Genomic DNA, 27,118 nt, shown 5'->3' on the forward strand with positions numbered 1-27,118 from the left:
TATGAGTATTTACATATCAAACCCACACACACCACACACCCCCACACCCCACACACACAACCCACACAAACACACACCACACCCACACACACAACAAAACACCACACCACACACAACACAACAACCACAACACACACAACCAAAACACAAACACAAACACACACAACCAAACACAACACACACCCAACCAAACACACACACACACAACACACACAAACAACAAACAACACACCACAAACACACAAACACAAAAACACACACAACACAACACACAAACACCCAAAAACAACAAACCACACAAAAACAACACACCAACAAAAAACAACAACAACACAACCAAACACAAACAACAACACAACAAACAAACAAACAAACCCAAAACACAAACAACAACACAACACACCACAAACACAACAACAAACCACCAACAAAAACAACACACACACACAACACAAACAAACCAAAACACAAAAACAAAACAACAAACACACACACAACAAACAACAACAAAAAAACCACCACCAACTACACATCACAACACAACACACCACAACCAAACAACAAACAACACACAAACACAAACACAACAACACAAAAACCCACCAAAACCACAACAAACCAACACACCAACACAAACAACACACCACACACCACAAACACAACTCCACACAAACACCACACAAACACAAACACACCAAACACACACAACCCACAACACACAAACACCAACAAACACATACAACAAACAACAAACACCAACAAACACAACACACACAACAAACACACAAAACACAACCAACACCAAAACAAAACAAACACACACAATACACACACCACAACACCAATACCAACACAACACAACCAACAACCAAACACAACAAACACACACCCAAAACAAACAAACACCACCAACACACATAAACAAACCACACACAAACACAACACACCAAAACAAAAACACAAACACCACACCAACACCCAACAAACAACACACACAAACACAACAACCCAACAACAACACACACAACACACACAACCCAACAACACAAACACAACACAAACAACAAACACAACAAACACAACAACAAAACAACCAACAAACACAAAACACCACAAAACAAACCAACAAACACACACAAACAAAACACACCAACACAACAACCACAACCAACAAAACACAACCACAAAACACAACACAAAACAACCCCACCACCACACACCCCCACAACCAAACCACCACCCACAACAAACACCACACAAAACAACACCCCACAAAACAACAACAAAAACAAACAACCCAACAACAAACCAAAACCACAAACAACCAACAAACCACAAAAAAAAACACACAAACCCACACACACAAAAACAAAAAACCCCAAAAAACACACACAAACAAAACACAACACAACCACACAACAACAACAACACAAACCACCCACAAACCACCAACAAAACACACACCAAAAACCACACACCAACAAAACCAACAACAACAACACAACCAAACAAACACAAACAACCACAAAACCACCCACAAACCACAACCAAAACAAAAAAACAACAACAACAAACACAACAACAAACAACCAACACAAACACACCACAACACAAAAACAACAAACAAACAACAACAACAACAACACAACACAAAAACAACCAACAACCACACAACCAACAACACACAACAAACAACCAACAACACACAAAACCCACACAACACAAAACACAAACACACAACACAAAACACTAACACACACATACACCACACACCAACACACACATACCACACACACAAAAAACACACATACACACACACACAAACCACACACATACCCCCACACACCAAAAACACACACATACAAAACACACAAAACACAAAACATAACACCACACAAACCCACACATACACCACACAAACACAAAACACATACACACACACAAACACACACATACAAAACACCACAAACACACACATACACACACACAAACACACACCTCCAAACACACAAATCACACACATACACACACCACAAACACACACTACCCACACAAAAACACACACATACACCACCACAAACAACACACTACACACACACAAACACACACACAAACACAACACAAACAAAAAACACAAAAACACAAAACAAACACATACCCCCCACACAAACACCACAAACACATACCCACACACACACCCGACACACACACACACACATAAACCACACAAACCCCACAACATACACCACACACATACACCCACACATACACACACACATACCCCCACACTACATACACAAACAAACACCACACACACACAAAAAATACACACACCCAACCCAAACATACCCACATCCCACACTCAAAACACACAACATACACACTAAAACACATATCCACACACACAAAAAAACACACTTTCCAAACATACAAAAAAACACACAAACATACAAACACCCACACCCAACACACAATCAACCAAAAACACACCCCAACACACAAACACAAATACACACTCACAAACCAAAAACACACAAAAACACACACACAACACCAATACACACACACAAAAAAAAAAATCCACACACAGCCAACACAAAACACAAAAACACACACAACCTAAAAACACAAACACACACACAACTCACACCACAAACATACAAAAAACACACAAACATACATCCACATACAAAAAATAATCACACACACACCAACAAACCGACACACACAAACACACACACATACACCCAAACACATACACCCCCATACACAAACACACACAAAAAAATTCCCAAGAAAACTTACAAAACATAACACATACAAAATACACCACCCCCTTACCCCGTGTCCAGCCTTTTACCCCACCTATCACACCCCCATCTTAACCCCCCATAAAACCCCAATACACCTACCCCCCAACTCCCAAACCCAAATGACCACCCAGCTAGATAACCCCCAAAACTAAAATTTACAGCCCAAAATACATTGAAAAAATTATCATAACCAACTTAAACACCACAACCAAAACAACATAAATACAAAAAAAACAGTACCCCCCACGATAAATCAAAGCACAAAAAAACCAATATATAATCCTGCAATACAAAATCAGGTAAGGTCACAACGTCTACTAAAAGACTCCTTGTGAGGCTAATCATAGCAGAGCCATCAGTGCAGAGACATTACACAAAAAAATAAAAAATGAGAACCCATTAATCCCCCATATTATTGTTCATAATCCCTGGCAGCATTGGATTGTAAATTATAAAGTAATAAAATATAATATTTGAAAATTAAAAATTTACAGTTAATTAAAAAATATTAAAATGATAATTGATAAGGCTTGGAACGAGCTCATAAAGGAAATACAATTTACTAGAAATTAGAAAAAGTATGATGAGTGGAAAACATAATGGAGAGGGATGGAAATTTTATTTATTTATTTATTTATTTATTTATTATTCATTTATTTATTTGTTTATTTATTTTTTGTGTCTGATGGATAATGTTATTTTTCCTTTTCCTACAGGCTGGATGGAAAGAGAATTTAGCCACTTTCATGAATGAATTGAAAAACATCAAAGCAACAGGGCTATCTACGCTTGGACCAGCGATAAAGAATGTTTTTGATGTTCTCAACATCAATCGCATGCAGTCAGGTATGGTTATGAGACTATAAAGATATATATATATATACATTTTTTTTTTTTCTAAATAAATGTTTTATTTATTTATTTATTTTTTGTTTGTAGTATTTTTTTCTTTTTCTTGTTTGTTATAAATGTCCTTTTGATATATTATTTGCGAAATAATGAAATGGATGGTGTAGGACCATGTGGGCCTGGGAGATGCCAGCATCCTTTTCTTTTTCAGTGATGTAAAGTATAATTCATTGTAGTGTATATTAACATTTCATTCATTAAATGTATATTTACTTTTTATCAATTTACGTTTGAGTGATATTAGTTTGTGTGATACCACACCCATGCTTCTATGACAGTATTATTACTATTATTGTTATTATTGTAGTTGTTAACCCATTGCTGACGGACATGTCACTTACAGCCATGCCATGCCCACTGAGTTTACTTGTTTAATTGTTTTTACATAGATGGCTACACTTGTACTAAGTCACTAATGAGCCAATTACGAGTACTGCCTGTCCTGCCCATTTACCCTTTTCTTTAATTTATGAAAATATTTTACGTTATCTTATTTTGCTATTACTATTGTTTATAACATTATAGAAATTATAATGTTTATGATAAGAATAACACCATCGATATTCATAGCACAAGTAAAAAATACATTTTCCCACCAATTCAAGGAAAGGTGAAATCAGGTAAGGCAGAGTCATCTATGTGTAGAGACATTTCACAAAAAATGTAAAAAATTAGCACAGCATTTTTTTTGTTGCTGTTATTGTTAGTATAATAATAATGATAATTATTATTTATTTATTTATTTATTTTTTTTCTTATTAATGTTTCTGTTATTCTTGTTATTGTTATCATTGTTGTTATTGTTATTATTGTTATTATTGTTATTGTTATTATTGTTATTATTGTTATTATTATTATTATTACTACTACTACTACTACTACTACTACTACTACTACTACTACTACTACTACTACTACTACTACTATTACTACTATTTCTATTTCTATTTCTATTTCTATTACTATTATTATTATTATTACTACTACTACTACTACTACTACTACTACTACTACTACTACTACTACTACTACTACTACTACTATTACTATTTCTATTACTATTACTATTATTATTATTATCAGTATTATGTTATTGTTATTGCTTTATTATTATTATTACTGCTGTTGTTATTGTAATTAATACTGTTATTGTTATTGTTGTTATTGTCATTTTTGTTATTATTAATACTATTAATATTAATATTATTCATATTATTAATGTTATTAATGTTATTAATGTTTTTGTTGTTAATGTTATTGATATTAATATTATTAATATTGTTATTATTATTATTTTATTATTATTATTTTTATTGTTATTATTATTATTATATTATTATTATTATTATTATTATTATTATTATTATTATTATTATTATTATTATTATTATTATTATTATTATTATTATTATTATTATTATTTTTATTTTTTAACATCAACCCAATGCCGCCGGGGAAAATTAATATTTTTTCTGAAATGTCTCTGCACATAGATGGCTCTGCTAGTGCTTAGTCACAAAGGAGTCAATTACTAGGCGGGAAAAAAATATTTTTACTAGTGCTATGAATATCGATGGTGTTATTTTTATCATAAACATAATTACTATAATGTTTTAAACATAAGTAATAGCAAAATAAGAACAGAATATTTTCGTAAATCAAAGAAAAGGGTGACCTGCAGAGACAGGCAGTACTTGTAATTGGCTTATTGGTGACTTAGTACAAGTGTAGCCATCTGTGTGCTAAAACAGTCAAACAAGTAACTCAGTGGGTATAGCACGTACGTATACATCATGCCCGTTGGCATTGGGTTATCATCATCATCATCATCATCACTATTACTACTATTTATAATTATTGATATTATTATTATTATGCATTATTATTGCTATTGATTATCATTACTGTTTTTATTCATTATTATTTTTATAGTTAATTATTACTATTATTTATTATTAGTTATTATTACTAGTCTGATTGTTTTTTTTTTTTTTTTTTTTTTTTAGAGTTTTTTTAGTTTTTTTTCTTTGCTTCATTCTTTTGTATTATTATTATTGAAAACGTTTACATGATTCTGAGATATTGCATATCATTATAGCCTCGAGACGTATAAACATATACAGGAAATACAGTCACTGATTCATAGGCATTATCTTGCAGGTATTGACACTTACGGAACTGGACGCAGCCCATTTTTTCTTGAGCCTTCAGTAATCATCATCATAACAGATGGAGGAAAACTGACATCACAGCAAGGAGTTCAAGATGATGTAAGCACGAGTCTGTAATTTTATGTCACGCCCCAAGATTTGTTTGTTGTTTTGCATTTTTCTTTCTCGTCTTTTTTTTTTTTTTTCTTTCTTGTCTTTTTTTTTTTTCTTTCTTTCTTTCTTTCTTTCTTTCTTTCTTTCTTTCTTTCTTTCTTTCTTTCTTTCTTTCTTTCCTTTCATCCTTTTCATTTTCTGCCTCTTTCTACTCTTGTTCATTTTCCTCCTCTTCCTATTCCTTTTCATTTTCCTCCTTCCTACTTTCCTCTTCATCTTCCTCATCTTCCTCCTTTTTGATTTCCACCTTTTCATTTCCCATTTCTCCTTTTTGTTTTCCACCTTTTCATTTCCCATCTCTTCCTCCTTTTTGTTTTCCTCTTCCTATTTCTTTTCGTTTTCCTCCTCTTCCTATTCGTTTTCCCCGTCCTCTTCCTCTTCCTTTTCCTTTCCGTTTCCTCTTCCTTTTCCTTTCCGTTTCCTCTTCTTTTTCCTTTCCGTTTCCTCTTCCTTTTCCTTTTCGTTTTCCTCTTCCTCCTCTTCCTACTCCATTTCGTTTTCCTCTTCCTCCTCTTCCTATTGCTTTTCATTTTCCTCCTTTTCCTCTTCTATTGCTTTTCGTTTTCCTCCTTTTCCTCTTCTATTGCTTTTCGTTTTCCTCCTTTTCCTACTCCATTTCGTTTTCCTCCTTTTCCTACTCCATTTCGTTTTCCTCCTCTTCCTAATCCCTTTCGTTTTCCTCTTCCTCTTCATATTCCTTTTCATTTTCCTCTTCATACTTCTTTTTGTTTTCCTCCTCTTCCTATTTCTTTTTGTAATCCTCCTCTTCCTATTTCTTTTCGTTTTCCTCCTCTTCCTATTTCTTTTCGTTTTCCTCCTCTTCCTATTCCTTTTCCCCGTCCTCTTCCTCTTCCTTTTCCTTTTCCTTTTCCTTTTCCCCTTTCCTCCTCTTCCTATTGCTTTTCGTTTTCCTCCTTTTCCTACTCCATTTCGTTTTCCTCCTCTTCCTAATCCCTTTCGTTTTCCTCTTCCTCTTCTTCCTATTCCTTTTCATTTTCCTCTTCATACTTCTTTTTGTTTTCCTCCTCTTCCTATTTCTTTTCGTTTTCTTCCTCTTCCTATTTCGTTTTCCTCTTCCTCTTCCTACTCCATTTTGTTTTCCTCTTCCCCTTCATACTCCTTTTCGTTTTCCTCTTCCTACTCCTTTTCGTTTTCCTCTTCCTCCTCCTTTTCGTTTTCCTCTTCCTCCTCCTTTTCGTTTTCCTCTTCCTCCTTCCTCCTTCTCCTCCTCTCCTCCTTCTCCTCCTTCTCCTCCTCCTCCTCCTTCCTCCTTCTCCTCCTCCTTCTCCTCCTCTTCTTCCTCCTCCTTCTCCCCTTTCTCTCCTCCTCCTTCTCCTCCTTCCTCTCTCCTCCTCCTTCTCCTCCTCTCCTCCTCCTTCTCCTTCTTCTCCTTCTCTCCCTTCTCCTCCTTCTTCTCCTCCTTCTCCTCCTCCTTCTCCTCCTCCTTCTCTCCTCCTTCTCCTCCTCCTCCTCCTCCTCCTTCTTCTCCTCTCCTCCTCCTCCTTCTTCTTCTCCTCCTCCTCCTTCTTCTCCTTCTCCTCCTCCTTCTTCTCCTTCTCCTCCTCCTCCTTCTTCTCCTTCTCCTCCTCCTTCTTCTCCTTCTTCTCCTCCTTCTCCTCTCCTTCTTCTCCTTCTCCTCCTCCTCCTCCTCCTCCTTCTCCTCCTTCTCCTCCTCCCCTTATCTTTCTTTACTTTCTACTTGTCCTTGTGCTTTTCCTCCTCTTCCTTTTCCTCCTTCTTGTTCTTTCCCTCCCCCCCTCCTTTTCATCTTTCTTGTTCTTTCCCTCCCCCCCTCCTTTTCATCTTTCTTGTTCTTTTCCTCCCCCCCTCCTTTTCACTTTCCTTTTATTTTATCCCTTCCCTGCCTCTTCCCTCCCCCCCTCCTTTTCATCTTTCTTGTTCTTTTCCTCCCCCCCTCCTTTTCACTTTCCTTTTATTTTATCCTTCCCTGCCTCTTTCCCTCCCCCCCTCCTTTTCATCTTTCTTGTTCTTTTCCTCCCCCCCTCCTTTTCACTTTCCTTTTATTTTATCCTTCCCTGCCTCTTTCCTTCCTGTGATTTTTTTCTCTCTCCATTTTCTCTTCCTCTTCCTTTTCCCTTCCCTTTTGTCTTTGTTTTCCTCCTCATCTGCCCTTCCCCTTTTACTGCCTTTTCATCTTTCTCTACCTCTCCTACTTCTCACTCATTCCCTTTCTCCTTCCTCTTTTCTTCTACCCCTTTCCCTTCCCCTTCCCCTTTCCCTTTCCCTTTCCCTTCCCCTTCCCCTTCCCCTTCCCTTCCCTTCCCCTTCCCCTTCCCCTTTCCCTTCCCCTTCCCCTTCCCCTTCCCCTTCCCCTTCCCCTTTCCCTTTCCCCTTCCCCTTCCCCTTCCCCTTCCCCTTCCCCTTTCCCTTTCCCTTTCCCCTTCCCCTTCCCCTTCCCCTTCCCCTTCCCCTTCCCTTTCCCTTTCCCTTTCCCCTTTCCCCTTCCCTTTCCCTTTCCCTTTCCCTTTCCCTTTCCCTTTCCCTTTCCCTTTCCCTTTCCCTTTCCCCTTTCCCTTTCCCTTCCCCTTTCCCTTCCCCTTTCCCTTCCCTTCCCCTTCCCCTTTCCCCTTTCCCTTTCCCTTTCCCTTTCCCTTTCCCTTTCCCTTTCCCTTTCCCTTTCCCTTCCCTTTCCCTTTCCCTTTCCCTTTCCCCTTTCCCTTTCCCTTTCCCTTCCCCTTCCCCTTCCCCTTCCCCTTCCCCTTCCCCTTCCCCTCCATTCTCCCTCCCCTTCCTCTTTCTCTTTTTCCGCCTATTTCTTTTTTTCCGTCATATCCCTCTTCCCTCACCCTCGCCAATTCCCCTCTTCTTCCTCTCTTCCCCCCCCCCCCCCTTCCCCTCTCCCCCTCTCTGTATATCTCTTTTCCCTGGCTTTCCCTTTTTCTTAGTACTTTCCCCTCTCCCTCTTCCCTCCCTTTCTTTCTCCTATCCTCCCACCCCTTCCCCTTTCTCCTTTCCCTCAGCCTTACCCCTCTGCTTCCCTCTCACATGCATGTGTAGTTGCTTTTTAACCCATGCCACCCGGGATGGCATGTACGTACATGCCAATTCCCCCTGTGAGTTCAGTTTATTGATTGTCTTTACACATAGATAGCCCCACAAATACTAGGACACTAGTGAGCCAATCATTAGTACTACCTATCTCACCTTTTTACCCATTTCCTTGATTTTTGGAAATATTTCTTTGTATCTTATATTACTGTCAAGAACATAATAATTATTATAATGTTTATAATAATAATAACCACATCACTATTGAGAGCATTAGTAAACTCAAGGAAAGGTGGAATTAGGTGGTGTCACATGGTGTACTAAATGACTTCTTTCAATCTCAAGCTCAATATTAATGCATAGGGCACTGGTAAGGGCATATCACACACACATGATTGGTCGTGGGAGTGGAGGAATGGATGAAAGTATAAGTGGCATTGTGTTTGTGAAGGTGCTTATTTGTCTGTGGTTTGAAGTGTTCTTGTTTCTATGATGTGTTAAGGTAGCCTATTCCAGTTGCATATGGTACATGGGAAGAATGAGTGCTTGTAAGAATTGGTGTTGTGTGTAAGGAACTTGCTGTTATGTGAATTTTGTGTACTACATTTATGTGCTGTTTGTAGGTATTCTTATTTGTTAATGTCCATAAGATTGACTGTGATCTTGTACATGATTGTAAGTCTGTGTACTTGTTTTTATGTCTTGTGCAGATTCTTGTTCATATTTTTCTGTTGGTTGTGATACCAGGTGTACATGTGTAATTGTGTGTAATATTTGCTTTGTTCATGATAAAGTCAGTGTATATGTGTTAAAGATGAGATTGTGAAGTGTACTCCAAGGTATTTGTAGGATGTTGTGTTGTCAATTGTTGATTGTGTAGGTGTAGGGCATTGGAGTATGTGATCTCATGAAATGGAGTACATTGCACTTATCTGATCTGAAAGTCATTTGCTATAACTTTTCTCACTGTTAAAGGGCATTGATGTCATGTTGAAGGAGTCTGCAGTCATTTTCAGTGTTAATTGGTCAAAATAAAAAACAGCTGTTTGTAAAAAGTCTAGCGGAAGTTTTAAGTTGAAAGTCGTTATTGTATTGTGGCTTAAGCACTTGTGGAGGCATCTGTGTGCAGAGACATTTCCCAAAACAATGCTACAGTCAACACTGCATTTGCCTGACAACATGGGGTTAATTAGCACATATCCATGTATCTCTGATGAAGACTGTAAGATGTGATGAAATTGTGCATTCCTCTCTTTACCTTCTATACTTCCTCTAACCCTCCCCTAGATATTCCCTCTGCCGAAGGTAAATCCAATCCCCGGTGCAGAGCTGACCAAGGAGATCTTCCGATGGGATCAGCGGCTGTTCGGGCTGGTGCTGAGGCTCAGTGGGACCCCGGCTCCTGACCCCATGGGGCTTGTACCCAGTGACAACTCCCCCCTCGACAAGCTTTGTGAGCAGACGGGAGGTAAGTTGCTTGGGTGACCGTTATGATTTTATTTTTGCAATTGTTTAATTTACCAATTTTGTATGATTCTTTTCAATTTTAGTGCATGTATAGAGATTCCTTTAATAATTAACGTGTTTCACTTTTTATTTTATTTATTTTTTAATATTTACATATTCAGTAATATCTTGGTTCTTATATTCATTTGTTTATCTTGTGTTTTAAGAATACTGAAAGCAACTAAATATTGAAGAAAAGAATTGTTTTATATGTTAATTTTCGTTAGTACAGAATATTTTTTGTTGATCTTATGCAAGTCTGATATACTGCCATTTGTTAATAGATTTTTGTTTCTATCACAGGGCGTTCATATGCAGTTCGTTCTCATCGAATGTTCCAACAGTGTATTGACAGCTTAGTACAAAAAGTACAAAGTGGGGTTGTCATAAATTTTGAAAAAATTGGCCCCGACCCTCCTCCTATCAATTCTGATGGTAAACTGTTTTTCCTTGGTATAAAACTGACATACGGACTAATGATATTTTTTGTAATATTTTAAATGTACATATGATTGATAGCTTTGCCTACCTGTTAACTGTATTTAATTTTGTTTTAGGTTTCCCTTTTCTCCTCCTTTTTTACCCCTACTTGTTTCTTTTTCTGTAGATTGCTGCTGGTGCTTTTTCACCTTAACACTTGACTTTAAGGGCCCAAAAACAGGCACCATGGTTCATAATGAATCCGAAGGGTGTTGCTGGTCCAATATCCTTAAGGGAGGACACAGAATTCATAATGATAAATAAAAGTCTCCCTGGACCAATAACCCCTTTAACCCAAATCCTCCGGGTGGCATGAAGAGATGACGGCACCTTACTGGCCAATGTTCCGGCCGTCATGATAGGTGACGGCACCCTTGCTGCCGGGCGTCATGAGTGATGACGGTCTCAATTTTACGTTTTTATTTTTTCTGGACACTCCATTCCCACAAAACTGATGGAGATTGTTCTTGAGTTCCCTTTCCCCCCATGCCCCCATCCTCCCTCCCTGTTCCCCCCAGTCCCCCCCATCCCCACATTTCGCCCCCCCCCTCTTCCCCCCATCTTGTGCTGGAAATAATACAAATGAGGTACGCTAAAAAGGTGATGGTGACGAGGTGATATATACAAACTTATCTGATGACGCAAATCATTCTCAGCCACACCAAAATTGATTATTTCGCGTTTTACATTTGTTCGCGAATTTTTATAAAAGAAAACATCGAATCTACGGACTTCCCTACTCACCTTTCAATAACGTTTTACATCTCTATTCATTTTTGGAGAATACATGCTAATGAGGCTCTATATTGTTACATAATCATAATCATATAAATGTATAAAGACTATTATGTAAGACAAATACATGAACAATGTTACTAAGTCATTTTTGCTATCTTCACAAACGAAGTCAGCTACGGAGGTGACGGAGATTCGTTCTTGAGGAGATCCCTCATTCCTCCTCCCCCATTACCCCATAACAAGCATTCTTCTGGAAACGAGGTCGTATGCAATTATACAAACGAGGCCGGCTAAAAATCTGACGGTGACGAGGTTTCCTATGACCTTACCTTTTGACTAAGATCACTGTTAGCCAGACCTCTGTTCCTTGAACATGCCTCGTATTCTCACAGTTTCTCGCGCTCGTGCTTCTCGCTTTTCTGCTGGCCGACCATCTGGCCGCAGAAGCGATTTACTAGCGCCCACTGCCACGAGGGGAGCACACGCCCGTGAAGGCTTCATGTCTTTCACGGACGTGGGTGAGCCTCAGCCATCGACATCCCGCGAACCCGTCGTCGCTCCAGTGCCTGCCGTTCCCCTGCTCGGAGACTCCGACTGGGAGGACGAGGAAGAAGTGGACGAGGATCAGGTAGACGATCCTGACTACTTCGACGACGGGGACGATGCAGATAGTGACTGCACATATGATGAGTTGGACCGGGACGAAGTCACTCTTGACTACGTCTCTGCCCACGACACCTCCATCGACTCCGATGAGCCTTTGTCGGAGTACGCCCGCCGCCATGCCGCCCGCAACGCCCCTGGGTCCAAGGGTTGGAAAGGTTGGTTCAAGGAGGAGAACGTGCCGCGTCGCCACGGCTTTTGCGGTACTCCAGGCCTGAAGGAGGAACTGGGACTTGAGGAGGACTCAACGCCCAGGGAGATCCTGGACTGTTTCTTCCCCCCTGACCTTTGGCAGACATTGGAGACCCAGACGAACTTGTACGCTGAGCAGCACCCGCAACACCAATCGTCGCATATGAAGGCCTGGGAAGATAGCACTGCAGAGGAGCTGCAGAAGTACATAGGTCTTCGTCTTCTAATGGGTGTACAGCCCCGACCTTCTTACAGGCATTATTGGTGTGATAATCCTCTTTTGAACAGCTCTGTTTTCCGTCAGACTATGACGAGGGATCGGTATGACCTGTTGACAGCGAACCTCCACTTCAGTGACAACGAAGATCCAGCAGCAGCAGACGACAGGTTGTGGAAACTGAGGCCTGTAATGGACACGCTGCAAAGGACCTTCAAGGAAGTCTTCACTCCGGAGGAGAAGATAGCTGTCGACGAGTCACTGTGGGCTTACAGGGGACGTCATCATGCTGTCCAGTACAACCCGTCCAAGAGAGCAAGGTTTGGCATGAAAGTCTACAAACTATGTTCCAGTGATGGTAAGGCAGCAGGATATACTTCGGCTTTCCGAGTTTACATGGGGCAAGACCGAAGTGACGTCCCCGCAAGCATGAAGGCAGTCGTAGACCTTATGCATGAAGCAGGTCTCTTCGAAAAGGGGTACCAGTTGTACCTTGACAACTGGTACTCCTCGCCCACCCTCTTCCACTACCTACAGTCCCGGAAGACAGAGACCGTCGGCACGGTAAGACTAAATAGGAAGTTCATGCCAAAGGATTTATCTGTGAAGAAGAAGGGCGAAGTCGACATCAGGACCTCGAGGGCAGGGATGTTGGCGATGTCATGGTTCGACAAGAAACAAGTCAACATCCTGTCGACCATCCACAGGGGAGATGAGATGGTCGACCTCCCACCCAATAGAAGAGGGGAGGTCCGAAGAAAACCTCTGAGTATTGTCGACTACAACAAAGGGATGAAAGGAGTGGACATAAGCGACCAGCTAGCTCAGTCATATCCAGCAGCTAGAAAAACGAATAAGTGGTATGTGAAATTGTTTTACAACCTGCTGGATATGGCTATAATAAATGCGCATGCAGTGCATAAGTGGATGGGCGGAAAAATGACACAACTGGAATTCCGCGTCCAGCTTATAGCTGAGTTGCTGCAGCGGCCGACGGGGTTGAAGGTGAGGAGGACAAGGAGCGTGACACCTCAGCGAGCGGCAACACCATCGCGATCTCCCCGGTCACCTTCCCAGCCCCGCTCCAACAATATGACCCACACTATCGAAGAAAATGATGGTGGGAAGTATCGCCGCTGCAAATACTGCCGACAGACGAAAGGAAAAAGGACCATGTCTCGCTTCGTCTGTCGGCTATGCGATGTCGCATTATGTCCCCCTTGTTTTACCCCTTACCATGCAAATTGAAATGAAAAATAAAAATCTGATGTAAAAATTTGTTTATGTCAACCAAACCTCGCATCCTCATCAATGAACATGATATAAAACCATAATACAAAAGCTGTGCCCCTATAATATCTGATATGGACAGTATGGAGAAAGGATAATATAATAAAAGAGTAAAAAAGATGAGAAATTCAATACATTTTCCAATATAAGGTCGCAAAAAGCGATTTATTCTCGATTTTACACATACAGTTTTCATCAATCTTAGTAAAACCAAGTAGCATTGGAGTAATCCCGCACTATGTGTGCGTAGCGCGTACCCCACCCCGCGGGATAAATCCCCGGAATATGAGTTTAGGCCTACGCGGTAGCCTCCCGGAAATGCCCGTAGAGCCAGGGATCGCCGACCCGGAGGATTTGGGTTAAGCCAGTACTCTGGCTTAAGGTGGGAAGTTTCCCAAAACACCCATGACCTGTCGAGCATTTGCTGGATGGAAATAATTAGAACTCCAGTTAACTGTAATGATGCTGCAGAGTTGTCGTCATACACAAGAAGTTTGATATATAATATTTTTTTTCTGTAGGGAAGGAGGCGCCTGATGTGATTGAAGTGGACAAAGAGAATCAGCAGAACAATGCAGATACCAATGGTGGTGGCAATGGAGAGAGGGGACTGGGTGGGGGAGGAGGGGGCATGCTGGGCCACATGCTCCAGAATGGAGGCCGGCCGCATACCCCCAACTCAATGCCCCTTCCACCAACAGCCCCTAGCAACGCGTGGCACAACTGTCGCAAGATGATCTATGTGCCGAGACCCGCTCAGAGAGGGAGTCCTTCAGGTTTTTGGCCCATCCCAGAATCCTTTTGGCCTGATATAAACACACTTGCGCTTGTAAGAATGCTCTGGTTAAGATCTGTTTTTTTTCTTCTTTTCCTTTTTCTTTTCTTTTTTTCTCTTTTTTAAGGTATATATTTTTTCTCTTGTCATGCTGACTAGTTTACTGCTTGTTTTTGATAGTGGAAAATAATTTTGACTAATATTATTTGTTATTTCAGTTTTGTTTGAACTCCCACTGATATATTTTTTATAGTTACTATATCATCATTTAAATTATCAGTGTGAATTAAGTTGATAGGCAATGTTCCATAAATCATTGGATAGTAAAGTATTAGTATAAAACTTTTCCTTGTATATTTGTATTCATTAATCTTCTCAGTATCACAAAATAAGAAAACTTCATCATCTTCATAAACTTTATTGACTCATACTTGTTATGTTTTCTTTCAGCCTGCAAGAAGTGCACATCCAAATGTGAAATTTACATGCACGAGTCAGGAACCTATGGTGATTGATAATCTCCCATTTGACAAGTATGAGCTGGAACCCTCACCTCTCACACAGTACATCCTTTCGAGAAAGCAACCAACAGTTTGTTGGCAGGTAAGTTTCACTTCATGGTTTATTGTTGAAGTAAGGATATAGAGATTAATTTATCAAGACTGATTTTTGTGATTAAAATTAGTGATTTTGTTGCAGGCTTATGCTTGGAATAGGATTGTTTTTTGTCAAGAGAATGTTTATGGAAATTATCATTATCTTTTTTTCAGGTTTATATACCTAATAGCAGTAAGAATAGTGATGTAGGACACCCCTTTGGTTACCTCAAAGCCAGTACAACTTTGCAAACTGTGAACCTTTTTGTAATGCCGTACAACTACCCAGTCCTTCTGCCACTCCTTGATGACCTTTTCAAGACACATCGTCTCAAACCCACCAAAGAATGGAGGATACAGTTTGACAATTATCTCAGAACTATGCCCCCATACTATGCTAATGTAAGTGTTTTTTTTTTTGTTTTTTTTCCTTTTTTCTTTTCTTTTTTTTCCTCCTCTATCTTGAAATAAGTGATTATGATTGAGGATGACATGAAGTGCTTCTGATTTCAGTTGAAAAAAAAATTGTGCCATATATTTGGTGGGACTTCTTTTTCTTATTTCATTTTCTTCCTTCATAGCCCTTGAAACGTGCCCTAGGTCGGATGGGTGCACCAAACCTTGTCCCAGACAACCTTGACAACTCTCTCAGTTTTCAAGTCACTAACCATTTGAAGAGATTAAAAAACCAGGCCAAGCTTGAGTATGAACGAATATGCCTTGAGGTATGTGATCATTTCGAAATGCATAGTGTGTATTGTGTTTATATTGGAAATAAGTAATGGAATAATACTAATAGGGATGTTTTACATTTACATTAGTATTATTTCTTATGATTATTAATGTTATTATTGTTATGATTATTAATGTTTTTATTTCTTATGATTATTAATGTTATTATTTCTTATGATTATTAATGTTATTATTTCTTATGATTATTAATGTTATTATTTCTTATAATTATTAATGTTATTTATCCTTATTGTAAAAGCTAACCACATGAACATCTGTGACATCCATTGTACAGTCTTTTATATCATGCATCTCTTTGAGTACTATTTAGGTATACCTGGACACATTTGTAATATTCCAAGTTACCATAGATCAAGATTAGAGGGACACTAGTGAAGATTAAGATTTTATATGTTCAAAATTATCACTGGTACTGCATAATGCTATGAATTGGATATTTTACAAAAAAACATATCAAACTACAACCCTTGTAGTTATATGATCTGTATTTTGTAGAATGTCTAATTCATGGTATGTCTATATTTTGTTAATTTTTGGACACTAAAGACTTGCATGACAGCATTTAGAACTTGTAGTAAGAAGTCTGGAAATCCACTACAGTGATAATTGAAGTTTGTCTATGCAGATCAAGTATATATATAATTTTTGTTTAGTTTCATTTGATTTTAAAAGATTTGCTCAAAATTTTTAGGTTGAGAAACGGTTAGCCCAAACGAGCTGTGTAGTCCACGAGGGCATTAGAGTACAGCCTCGGAGACCATTGTGCCGACACCTTACTTCAAACCACACACTCCAAGGTAATGTTTCCTTCAGCAACCCTAAGTTATCATTTCTTTCTTTCTCTTCTGAAACTGCTTTATATTTCTCTTGTGTATGACGACTTATATGAAGAGAAAGCAAAGAGGTAGTTGACATAAATAGTGTAGGGAAACCATTCTTAATAAGCTGGCTTTTCCAGATAAGCTGTCTCACCTACGTGATCAAGTGACTGAGTACTCCAACTTTGTGCTGGCTGTCCGTGAAGGGGAAGTGAGTCCTCAGATGTACAGAAACCCCTTTGACATTCCTAGAATTTCCCTGCTCGACCAATTGACTCGCATGAGGGCTAACTTCCTACAGGTTAGAGAGCCTTTTTGTTATGATCAGTTTTATTTAGTTGCTTATGTATTTATTTACATATTGTATATATTTTTTACTTAATTTTTATAGAAGAATTGGCTAGGTTGCTAGTTCATATTCATCTTGCTGATTAGAGGTGTAAATCTGTGAAATAACACAAGAAATAGCATGGGTTTTTTGTATTTTGATTATTACAATTGTGGGTACTAGGCATTTCATTCTTGTTATTTTGTTTAAAAATAAAAGAAATTGACAAGGACAGTAATGTATGAACTGTATTACAAGGCATAATGTATAAATTATATTACCAGAGTGTGTATTTTATGATTAAGGGGGTTATTAATTTCCTATTGAAATAAATGATTACATCAGTTAACCTTTTACTTTTCTTCTTTCTTACAGTCTTCACTACCACATCTCTTAACAGACCGTGACGTGGACCAGTTACATTGTCGACCCATTAGTCAGATGGGTAATTATCAGGTAAGTTCATAAGGGCATGATCTGTGTAAGGCTGTAACCACACTGAACAGAATGTGATGTGATGCAATGCGATACAATGTGAGAAATGAGTGCGGAAGTTTCCATGGTAATAAGCGAAGCTTCAATGATAAGTTATTTTTGACAACTCACAATATGCTTGTAATCATCTTCATGATTATGAATATCATTATGATAAATATAATTATCTATGGTAAATACAGATACAATTATTTATGATGGATGAAATTGTGTCCCAAAAGGCTGTCTTGGACCAATTGTCCTACAGGACATAACATTATTTAATGTTTTGTTAATTTAGACCTTCATCTATAACATGATCTTCAATATATTCACATTAATGCACTCAGTATCATGGTTGCATTAAAGTGTATGTTAAGATTTTTATGGCACAGATAAAAAGGAAATTATCAAATTATTTTATAAATGCAACTTTTCTGATAACATAGCCTCAAATATACAGGAGGATGTAATCAATGATGGAAAATATAAATTTAATTATCCATGAAATATATGAATATGATTATTTATGATGGATCTAGCTAAAATTGTCTGTAAAAGTATAGATAGATATGAATATAATTATTAATGTTAGAAATAAACATAATCATTCATGAAAAATGCATAAATATCATAATCAGTTATTTATTATAAACAATTGTGTGTGAGGAAAAGCATAATTTCTGTGGTAATTCAGATCCGTTAATTAAACCAGTAAAGAAATAATTTTAAGGAAGGGACATGCAAACTTGCCATTATGAGCAGTTCGGCCAAAGGCTGGGGTTCTGGGAGAGACTTCCCCTGAGTGCACAAACCTCATTTAGCATTTAGAAAGGGGCTTTTGCATTATTTCCATTGATAAACGACTGGGGAATGTAGTGTCCTTGAACCATGACTGGAAGAGCACCAGCTCCAGTGAAGATGGCATTTCCATGCTCGACATCCTATTTAGGTGCAGGTGGTATTTCAGAAAAGTGAGTATTTCAAAAAAGTAAAAAATGACACAAATAACAAAATGTTATTTATTGTTATTATTATATAAAAAGAGAAAATAACATTGCCAAGTGGAGGCATAGTTGTCACTGCATTAGTGTTCGTGTGAACCTGGCCTGCCAACTGTGCACCCATCAGAGTTGCTGCTTACTTAAGCCCAGATTTCGGGCCATGTGGTTGCGGTGAAGCAACTGGGTTCCTTTGGTTAACCAGTTAATCCCTCCGTAACACTATTAGAAATCTCTGTCATAGAATCCGATGATTTCTGGCAGACTCCACTTGGAACAGGAGTACGCTGCATGTAGCGGAACTTCCCACTTGATGAGCGTGACATGGCAGTAACGGTTTAATACCGATATTTATTAAAATAAACCCAAAACTGTAACTCCTGATTTATCCCAACCTGTCTTCACAGCTGAGGAACAACCAATCTATCTTATCAGATTCAGTTCATATTGCATCACATTCTGTGTGGCTGCTGCCTAAGATATTGGTATTTTGCTGATAAAGAATATGGCGTTCTTTGTGCAATTATATTTTAGAGGAAAAGCTTATGTGTAAATAAATTTAACTAATCTTTTGAAATTCTATATGTATATCTTTAATTGTCATTTGTACTTCAGGATTATCTTAAGAAGATGACTCCACCACTCCGTGAAATAGAATCGACCCCAGTGAGGCAACACATGTTTGGAAATCCATTCAAGATTGATAAGGTTTGTGTTTGTCATTTCAGTAGTGTATGTAAGTTATTTCATCATATATATGCATATTTATTTTATGGGTGTATATTTTTCTCCTTTTTTTAAAGTAATTTTCGTATATTTAAAATTGGTGTATTTTTTCCTTGTATGTATCATAAATTGAGTAGGCTGAAACTAGATATTGCATACTACAGTAAATCTTTGGGCATCCATGCAGATCCATCCCTTTTCACTGATATCTTCATCTTATTCAGTGGCTGTTGGCAATTAACACACACATTCTCTTGTAAAGAGATAATCCAGTACCATCCAGCACTAAAGGCATAACCTCTTCTTGGCATACATAATCATCATTGAGAAGTGCCATTGAAACTCATACTAAATGGCTATATTTTGCAGAATGAGTTACTATTTGATGCTCATATTTTTAACCATTCCTATATCCAAGATGCTTCAGTCTGGTATGAAATGGCTGGGATATGCTTTTCCTAGGCACTTCAGGTAACCATTTGAACTTAACTGGAAGTAACATATTAGGAGGGAAGAGAGAGAGAGAGAGAGAGAGAGTGGAACTGATCCCAGGTTCTTCATTGTGAGTTAGAATTATCCAGATACCTAGTTGACATTACTTGCCAATAGCATATCCCAAATGGAAAATATTGTGGTATATCCTGGACAGATATCTGGGATCTCTCAAGGTCTTGCTGCTGAGTGTGTTTGGGTTAGCCTTCACTGGGTTAAGCCTAACTAGAGTACCTCAGACTGGAAAGACCAAAACAGGGTAGCTAGAGTTGGGATATGCTAAAACTGGATAACATATACATAAATTGGTGTGCTAGTCAACTAAAATTTTGATTGGTCTAAAAATTGTGTTTAGTAATATGAAATGACACATGATCGTTTACCTTGCAGAAGATGTCCATGATGGTTGATGAAGCTGATGTGGACCTCATGGGGTCGAGTGGAAGTGCAGGAAGTGGCAGTCGGGGATCTAAGCGTCCAGCGGAGACCCAATCCCCGTCTGGCAGGCCCAACAAGCGCCGGCGTGGCCCCTTGCCCATGGACTTCACTATCCACAGAATCAACAAGAGTCCAAGCTCAAGTCCCAACCCCAGCTTAAGTCCGAATGCCAGCCCGTGCCCCAGTCCTAGTCCTAGTCCAAATGCAAGCCCATGTGGAAGCCCCTGCCCAAGTCCCACTCCTCCCACAACACCCAGCTCTACGCCAAGCCCGTGCCCGAGCCCCAGCCCCACTCCCAGCCCTGTTCCCTCCCTAGGTGGCAACCCTAGTCCTGCTCCAAGTCCACCTGGGTCCTTAACACCCAGCAGAGTGGAGGAACGGCCAGATTTACGGTCGGATGCATCAGCATTGGCAAGACCTGAACGCCCTGACACCCCAGTTTTCCAGCCCACAGGCTATGTTGGCACTCCAACCCCAGGGTATTCCCCAGGCATCATGAGTGTCTCACCTCCTGGCTCACCTGCGTCGCCTTCCTTACCTGATGATCGAGCCATCATACCTCCCTCAGACTTTCACCATATGTTGAATGGAGGTTAGTGTTTGTTTGTTATTATTGATCTTCAAATATATAATTTTTTGGAATCCAGTAATCCTGAAATGGATTTTATAACTTTTAGCTTGTTCATCAGAACCATACTTCCCTCCAAGTTTTAGAACTATTGTGCCATAAAAGCACAAAATTTAGATGCGTAATGACAACTTGACTAACTACCCTGTGCAAATTATTTTCCTATTATTGGTGATATGAATTACAAATTCATTTGTACTCATTTCCAGATGTAACTCCTCCACCCCCAACCATGAGAGATGAAGATGTAGGATCAGAAGCCTATGACTTTGACCTACCTCCCCCAGCACCCAGTCTCACTCCTCCCCCAGAAATGATCTTTGAAGATGGTCTAGAGAAGAATGGGCCTGTGAATAACACTGAACCAAAGAGAGGAACATCACCATATTACCCAGTAGATACACAAGCCACAAAAGTTTATAATAAGGAGCTCAGAATGGCGTGCTTCAAAGAAGTTAAGAAACCTGGCAGAGGTAATTATTTTCTGACTGTATTTGGGAGTATTATATGCATACCATTGTATATGTAAAAACACCCAAACAAACGGTATATAGAATATGATAAACAAGATACTGAATTAAACAAACAAAATTCCTCAGATTTCAGAAGACTCTTCAATCAGCTCAACACGTTGCAAGGTTCCTATGAGTCACGGCTAAAGGTCGTGAAGGAAGTGGTGAACGAGGCAAGCCGATTCAAGAGGCACTCCCTGGTGAAGCTCCTGTCCCAGTTCCTGGACTCAATGACCAATATGGAGAAGGGCTTGGCAACCCAGCCTAGCCTCAGGGTGAACGGACACAGTAGATAGATCTGCTCATCACTTTTTATTTTACAAGAACTAAATGTGAAACAGTACAATATTGTAAGGAATCAATATGTCATATACACATTTTTTGTGATATAATGAGGAGGACTGTAACTAAATTTAGACTGAAATGTAGACCACATTGTAGACTATTTGTTTTATTTATTTTTTGTATTAATAATTTTTATATGTATATATTTTTTTCAAAGCAAATGGTAAGGCACTTGAAAAAAATTATGTTGCAGGTTTACATTTTTTTTCTAACAATTTTGTACTCTTCAATTTTTTTTTATTTATGTGTAAACATCTAGTATGTAAATTTTTGGTTATATATTTTTTTCTTATCATAATTTCACCAAGTGAAATTATGATGTTTATCATTAGTGAACTATTGTATACTTTTTATTACATACATTTTTCAGTGTCTATGCTATTATCATCATCATATATTTTGTTGAATTTTCATGTGTTATTATTGTTATAATCACTTAAACATTAGAAATCCTTATGATGATTAAGTGAAAATCTGTGAAAATGCTCTTTGATTACACCTTTAGGAACTTGCATTAACAAGTTATTTTGTCACTTGGAAGGCTGTTGAAAGTTCCCATTCATACATATCTGGAAGATTTTACACAAGTCTTGGAATGCACTTGTAAAGAGCAAACAAGAAGGTAATTGAGATTTTTTGTTAATCTCAGTTTAATAACTTAGTTATTTTCCTTCTGTTCCTTGTGTTGTATTTTTATATTATGTGTAATAACTATATTCTTAATGTCCTAATGTCTGTCACTCCTAGAAACCATGCAAAAGTACCAAAGGTGATTGGGATTGTCAGAGATCTCATTGAAATGAGTGATAATACAAATTATGATTTTTTCCCCAACAAAAAGCTGGAAAATGGACATAGACATCACAGAGCATTGCTTAAGTGAAGCTGTGCAGATTTTTACAATGTCATCTGTATCAGTCTTGTTTACTTCTTTGTACACACTATGGATGTTCTCTTTATAAATATTGGTTATTTATTTAACTAACTTGTTCCAACAAGAACCAAACAAAACCTTGTGAGCCTGAGGACTGTCTCTGACTTAAGCAAATGTAATGATTCAGTTTTGCACAAATAGTCTGTAAAATGGTCCTTGAACTTGTTCCTGATGTACATTTTTTTTCTTTATTTTTGTTTTATTATTTATTTGTTGAAATATTTTAACAGAAACCTCTAGAAGAGCCACTGTATTCTGTAACAGTGCAGTCATAACATATGTTGAGTGGATAAGGAGGCCAAGAAATTTATCTTTATGAGAACAATTGCTTTGTGATGGTGGTGTAAATATTGTGTATATTTATATTTTATATACAGTATGCAAATACAGTTGATCCTCCAAAATGTGGCTTTATTACCAACCTCCTGAAGTTAACAGAAAATGTTTTTTTTTCCAGTTGCACTTCATATTGAAATTTTCAAGCTGTTTAAAGCGGTGGGGTTAATCCAAATTTTAGAATTTTATTTTGGGTATATATAACCTAAATTCATACTGCTGCCATGTTTTCTCTCTCAAAGTGAAATATTGTTTCATATCCAGAATAGATACATAAGTCAACCAGTGCTTTTGATAATACTGTCTAATATTTTAAAGAGTTATCAAGAAGCAAAAATTATTTTAAGCAATGGAAAAGTTGCAAAACTAAAGAAAAATATTTATTGACAGGTTTGTTTAATTCACAATCACTACAGATCCCCTTTAATCCCTATGCTCATTGTTGTTGTAGGGGGGGCTTAAGAGATGGAGACTGGGGCCCAATGTAGGGGATCACCCCTACCTTTGACCTCAGCCCTCACCTCAACTAATTTTGCATGGTCTTTATTCTTTAACTTTCCTTTTCCTTTTCATCTTCATTCCCTCCTGTCCACTTCCTAAGGTGTGAGAGTCATGCTGAAAGGATGAAAGGCTGGCTTTGTGTCAGTCATGAATGGCTTCCAGAAGTCATGGGCATGATATTCCCTTGGTTATTTACCTAGCCCTTACACCTCATGGGGACCCTGAAGGGTAGACCTCTCCCCATTTATTTCAGGCTCACCGTGGTCAATAATTTTTTTACTTCATATTAGGGGCTTAGGAGAAAAGACTGGGGCCCAATGTAGGGGATCACCCCTATATTGGACCTCAGCCCTTGCCTCAACTAATTTTGCATGGTCTTCTCCCCCTCTCCTTTCCTTCTCTTCATCATCCCCTTCTCTCCACTTCCTAAGTTGTGAGAGCCATGCTCAAAGGATGAAAGGCTGGCTTTGTGTCAGTCATGAACAGCTTCTGGGAGCCATGGGCATGGTATTCCCTTGGTTAATTGTCTAGCTTTTACCTCACATGGGGACCCAGAGGGATAAACCTATTTCCTCTCCCCAATTATTTCAGGCTCACCATGGCCAATAATGAATACATTTCACTCTTTATTAGGGGCATTAAGGGTTCCCCCTTCATCAACTATCCTATCTAAATTTGATTTCATTGCCTCTTTTTTAACCATAGCTCTGACTGATACTACATACCCCCTCCTTGATGTTTGCTGTCAACTCTCTCCATTCTGAATCATCCACCCAGGTCATTACTCAACCTTGACAATACACACCTTCCTCTCTCCCAACATCTTCCACACCATCTTCTACTGCACAGTCTTCTTCAGTCTACCCCCACCCCCCTTATTACTACTATTCATCCTTATTGTCTGTCCTCCCAACAATACTACCTCTCTTCATACCACCCCATCTTCCTCCTGCAATTGTCCTTCTACTGCTTCCCCCTTTGCAAACCTTTTGAGTACACTTTTTGGCCCAGTCAAGTGGGATCAATTCCTATGTGATTCCCCCTCCAGCACCATACTCTGACAATACCCTTCTCTTCCAGCAATGTCTCCAAAAACAAGTAGGCAAAGTTTCCTTTTGCAGTCGTTCTGATATTCCTGCCCAACCTCACACCTCCCTTAATACTTGTAACAGCATTATTTCCATCTCTTGAACTGACTGTCTTGTCTACAACAAGGACTTGTCAGAATGTGAAAACGGCTTACTCGCATGCCTCGTCAGCTATGATGCAATGGCAGTCCAAAGCTACACTATTCCTCCCAGAGTCCAATGTAAGTCCTACACCATTATTGCCAAGATTAGTTTCCATAGACATGACCTCCCTCATGAAGTTTATATTGGTGGCGTGTCCTGCCCTGTCTGACCATATCCACTTCTTCCCTGCCAATCTCAGAAATGTTGGTGTTTTGGCCACCCAGCCAAACACTGTCGTTCTACTGCCTGCTGCCCTCTATGTGCCCAACCTAGATGTGACTGTTCAAGTTGTTCTGCTCACTCATGCACATGTGCCACTTGTGGTGGCCCCCATAATGTATTTTAACTGTACTTTGCTCTGCTTTCCTCCCATCTTCTCAAGAAGTCTTAGCATCTCCCCCATCATCTCTTCCCTCTACTCCTAACCAACCTATCTCTACTATGTCTCTCCCCCCAGTCAAATTCCTTTTCCAATCTAAATCCAATCTCCAATCTATCACTTCCCAGGTGCCTACCCTACCCCTTCTTCTCACTCTACCTGTCATACCAGACAACCTAAATGTTCCACTCCATCTTTTACACCCACCTCTCCTTCTGCTCCTCCCTCTCCTCCTCCACATAAGGAAACCTTTGTTTCTGAAAACTCCCCACCCAATGCTCCTCCAGAAAGTCTTGAAGACATCCTAAAGTTCATAAAGCTGTCTCGAGAGAATGATCCACTCCTTCATCCACTCTCTAATCCCTTATTTGGTCTATGTTCAAAGTATCTGATGATATTGATCTTTCTTCTCTTCAAGTTCCCCCTACCCCGCTTCCTCCCACTCACCCAAAAAATACCCCATCCCCTCCTCCTCCATGTGCATCACCATTTCCTCTTCTTTCCTTAATAGCCTTACCACCCCCATTTAGGTGCTCATCTGACTCGCTTAAGTCACAACAATGCCCTGTGGATCCCTCTCCTCCTGACAGTCTTCCTGATACTTCACCACCTTCCCCTGTTCCCTTATTTCCTTCTCAGGATTCCTCTCCTACTTCCACAACTATCATTTCTTACCGTAATACATTTGATTGTTTTTTAATAGCTCTTTTGCAATTTTCCCATACATTGTTACTCAGACATGCACTCTTCATTTTATCTGATCATCCTTTACCTTTAACCACATCCTTTTACAAAACCCCACTGTATTCCATTTGCTCTGCCTCTATACCCTTTTCATTACCATTCTATCCTACAGCATTCTACAACTTTTGACATCTGACAAGTCTTATCCTAATCATTAACTGATTTTCACCCTTTTCACCACAATACTTTACCATAGTGCTATATGACCTTTGATATCTAGCACATTTATTTCTTTTAACCATTAACCATTTTCCTTTTCATCATCCTTTTGTTCTATCCACTTATCTAAATTGTTAACTAATTTTTGCAATTTTCTCCACAATATTTTATCATAATGCTTCCTACTCCCTTGCCTCCTTCCCCTTCCAAAAACCTTTCCCTTATACCATACCCCATCAGCTCCCTCTCTAAATCGCTACCATACTACCCTCTAGTACTATTCAATCTGCAACTTTACCTTAATCATTAATTCATTCCTAACCCTTTTCACTACTCTCCTTTACCATAGCATAGTGCCATATGACCTTTAATATCATATAGCACTTCGACTATCACTATATTTTGAATACTCTGCTAATGACCGTAGATGTTGATGTGGCAGAAAATGTTCAATAGATAAATAAATAAGGGGCAATGAATCACAATTCACTAGTCCACTTAAATAATTTATTTATCTCAAGCTGTTTTGCAATCATTGGCAATAAATAGGTAATTCTAGACCAAGGTTGGGATGGTTCCTAAGTAAAAGCATAAACTTTCACTGGTAAAAAGATGATGATGGGTTAAAACATTTTCTTTTTTTATCAGTAACAAACTATACTAATTTTAAATATACAAAGTTACCTTAATGTGCTAGATATCTTAATAAAATATTTTTTTAAGCTATATTGGGCTCACTAGGGAAAAAACTCAAAAAAAGAAGTATGCTAGACTTTCTGATTAGTAAATTTCTTATTGCTGTTCAC

The 27,118-nt window shown here is 38.8% G+C and overlaps 1 protein-coding gene across 1 annotated transcript in view; it reads left to right on the top strand.

Moving 5' to 3' along the window:
• The window catches only part of LOC125041726 (integrator complex subunit 6-like), a 40,195-nt gene extending 16,830 nt beyond the window's left edge, over positions 1 to 23,365 (top strand). Inside the window, exons 3-17 of the mRNA XM_047636968.1 lie at positions 3,530 to 3,659; positions 5,883 to 5,992; positions 10,343 to 10,523; positions 10,865 to 10,996; positions 14,663 to 14,970; positions 15,367 to 15,519; positions 15,687 to 15,914; positions 16,094 to 16,237; positions 16,957 to 17,062; positions 17,224 to 17,384; positions 17,787 to 17,867; positions 19,502 to 19,594; positions 20,495 to 21,134; positions 21,380 to 21,643; positions 21,770 to 23,365. Coding sequence (XP_047492924.1) covers positions 3,530 to 3,659; positions 5,883 to 5,992; positions 10,343 to 10,523; positions 10,865 to 10,996; positions 14,663 to 14,970; positions 15,367 to 15,519; positions 15,687 to 15,914; positions 16,094 to 16,237; positions 16,957 to 17,062; positions 17,224 to 17,384; positions 17,787 to 17,867; positions 19,502 to 19,594; positions 20,495 to 21,134; positions 21,380 to 21,643; positions 21,770 to 21,978 — 2,940 coding nt within the window. The 3' untranslated portion in view covers positions 21,979 to 23,365. The remainder of the gene's footprint in view (positions 1 to 3,529; positions 3,660 to 5,882; positions 5,993 to 10,342; positions 10,524 to 10,864; positions 10,997 to 14,662; positions 14,971 to 15,366; positions 15,520 to 15,686; positions 15,915 to 16,093; positions 16,238 to 16,956; positions 17,063 to 17,223; positions 17,385 to 17,786; positions 17,868 to 19,501; positions 19,595 to 20,494; positions 21,135 to 21,379; positions 21,644 to 21,769) is intronic.
• Positions 23,366 to 27,118: the final 3,753 nt, after the last annotated feature.

This window comes from Penaeus chinensis, chromosome 31 (assembly GCF_019202785.1).
Source record: "Penaeus chinensis breed Huanghai No. 1 chromosome 31, ASM1920278v2, whole genome shotgun sequence".
Taxonomy (NCBI): domain Eukaryota; kingdom Metazoa; phylum Arthropoda; class Malacostraca; order Decapoda; family Penaeidae; genus Penaeus; species Penaeus chinensis.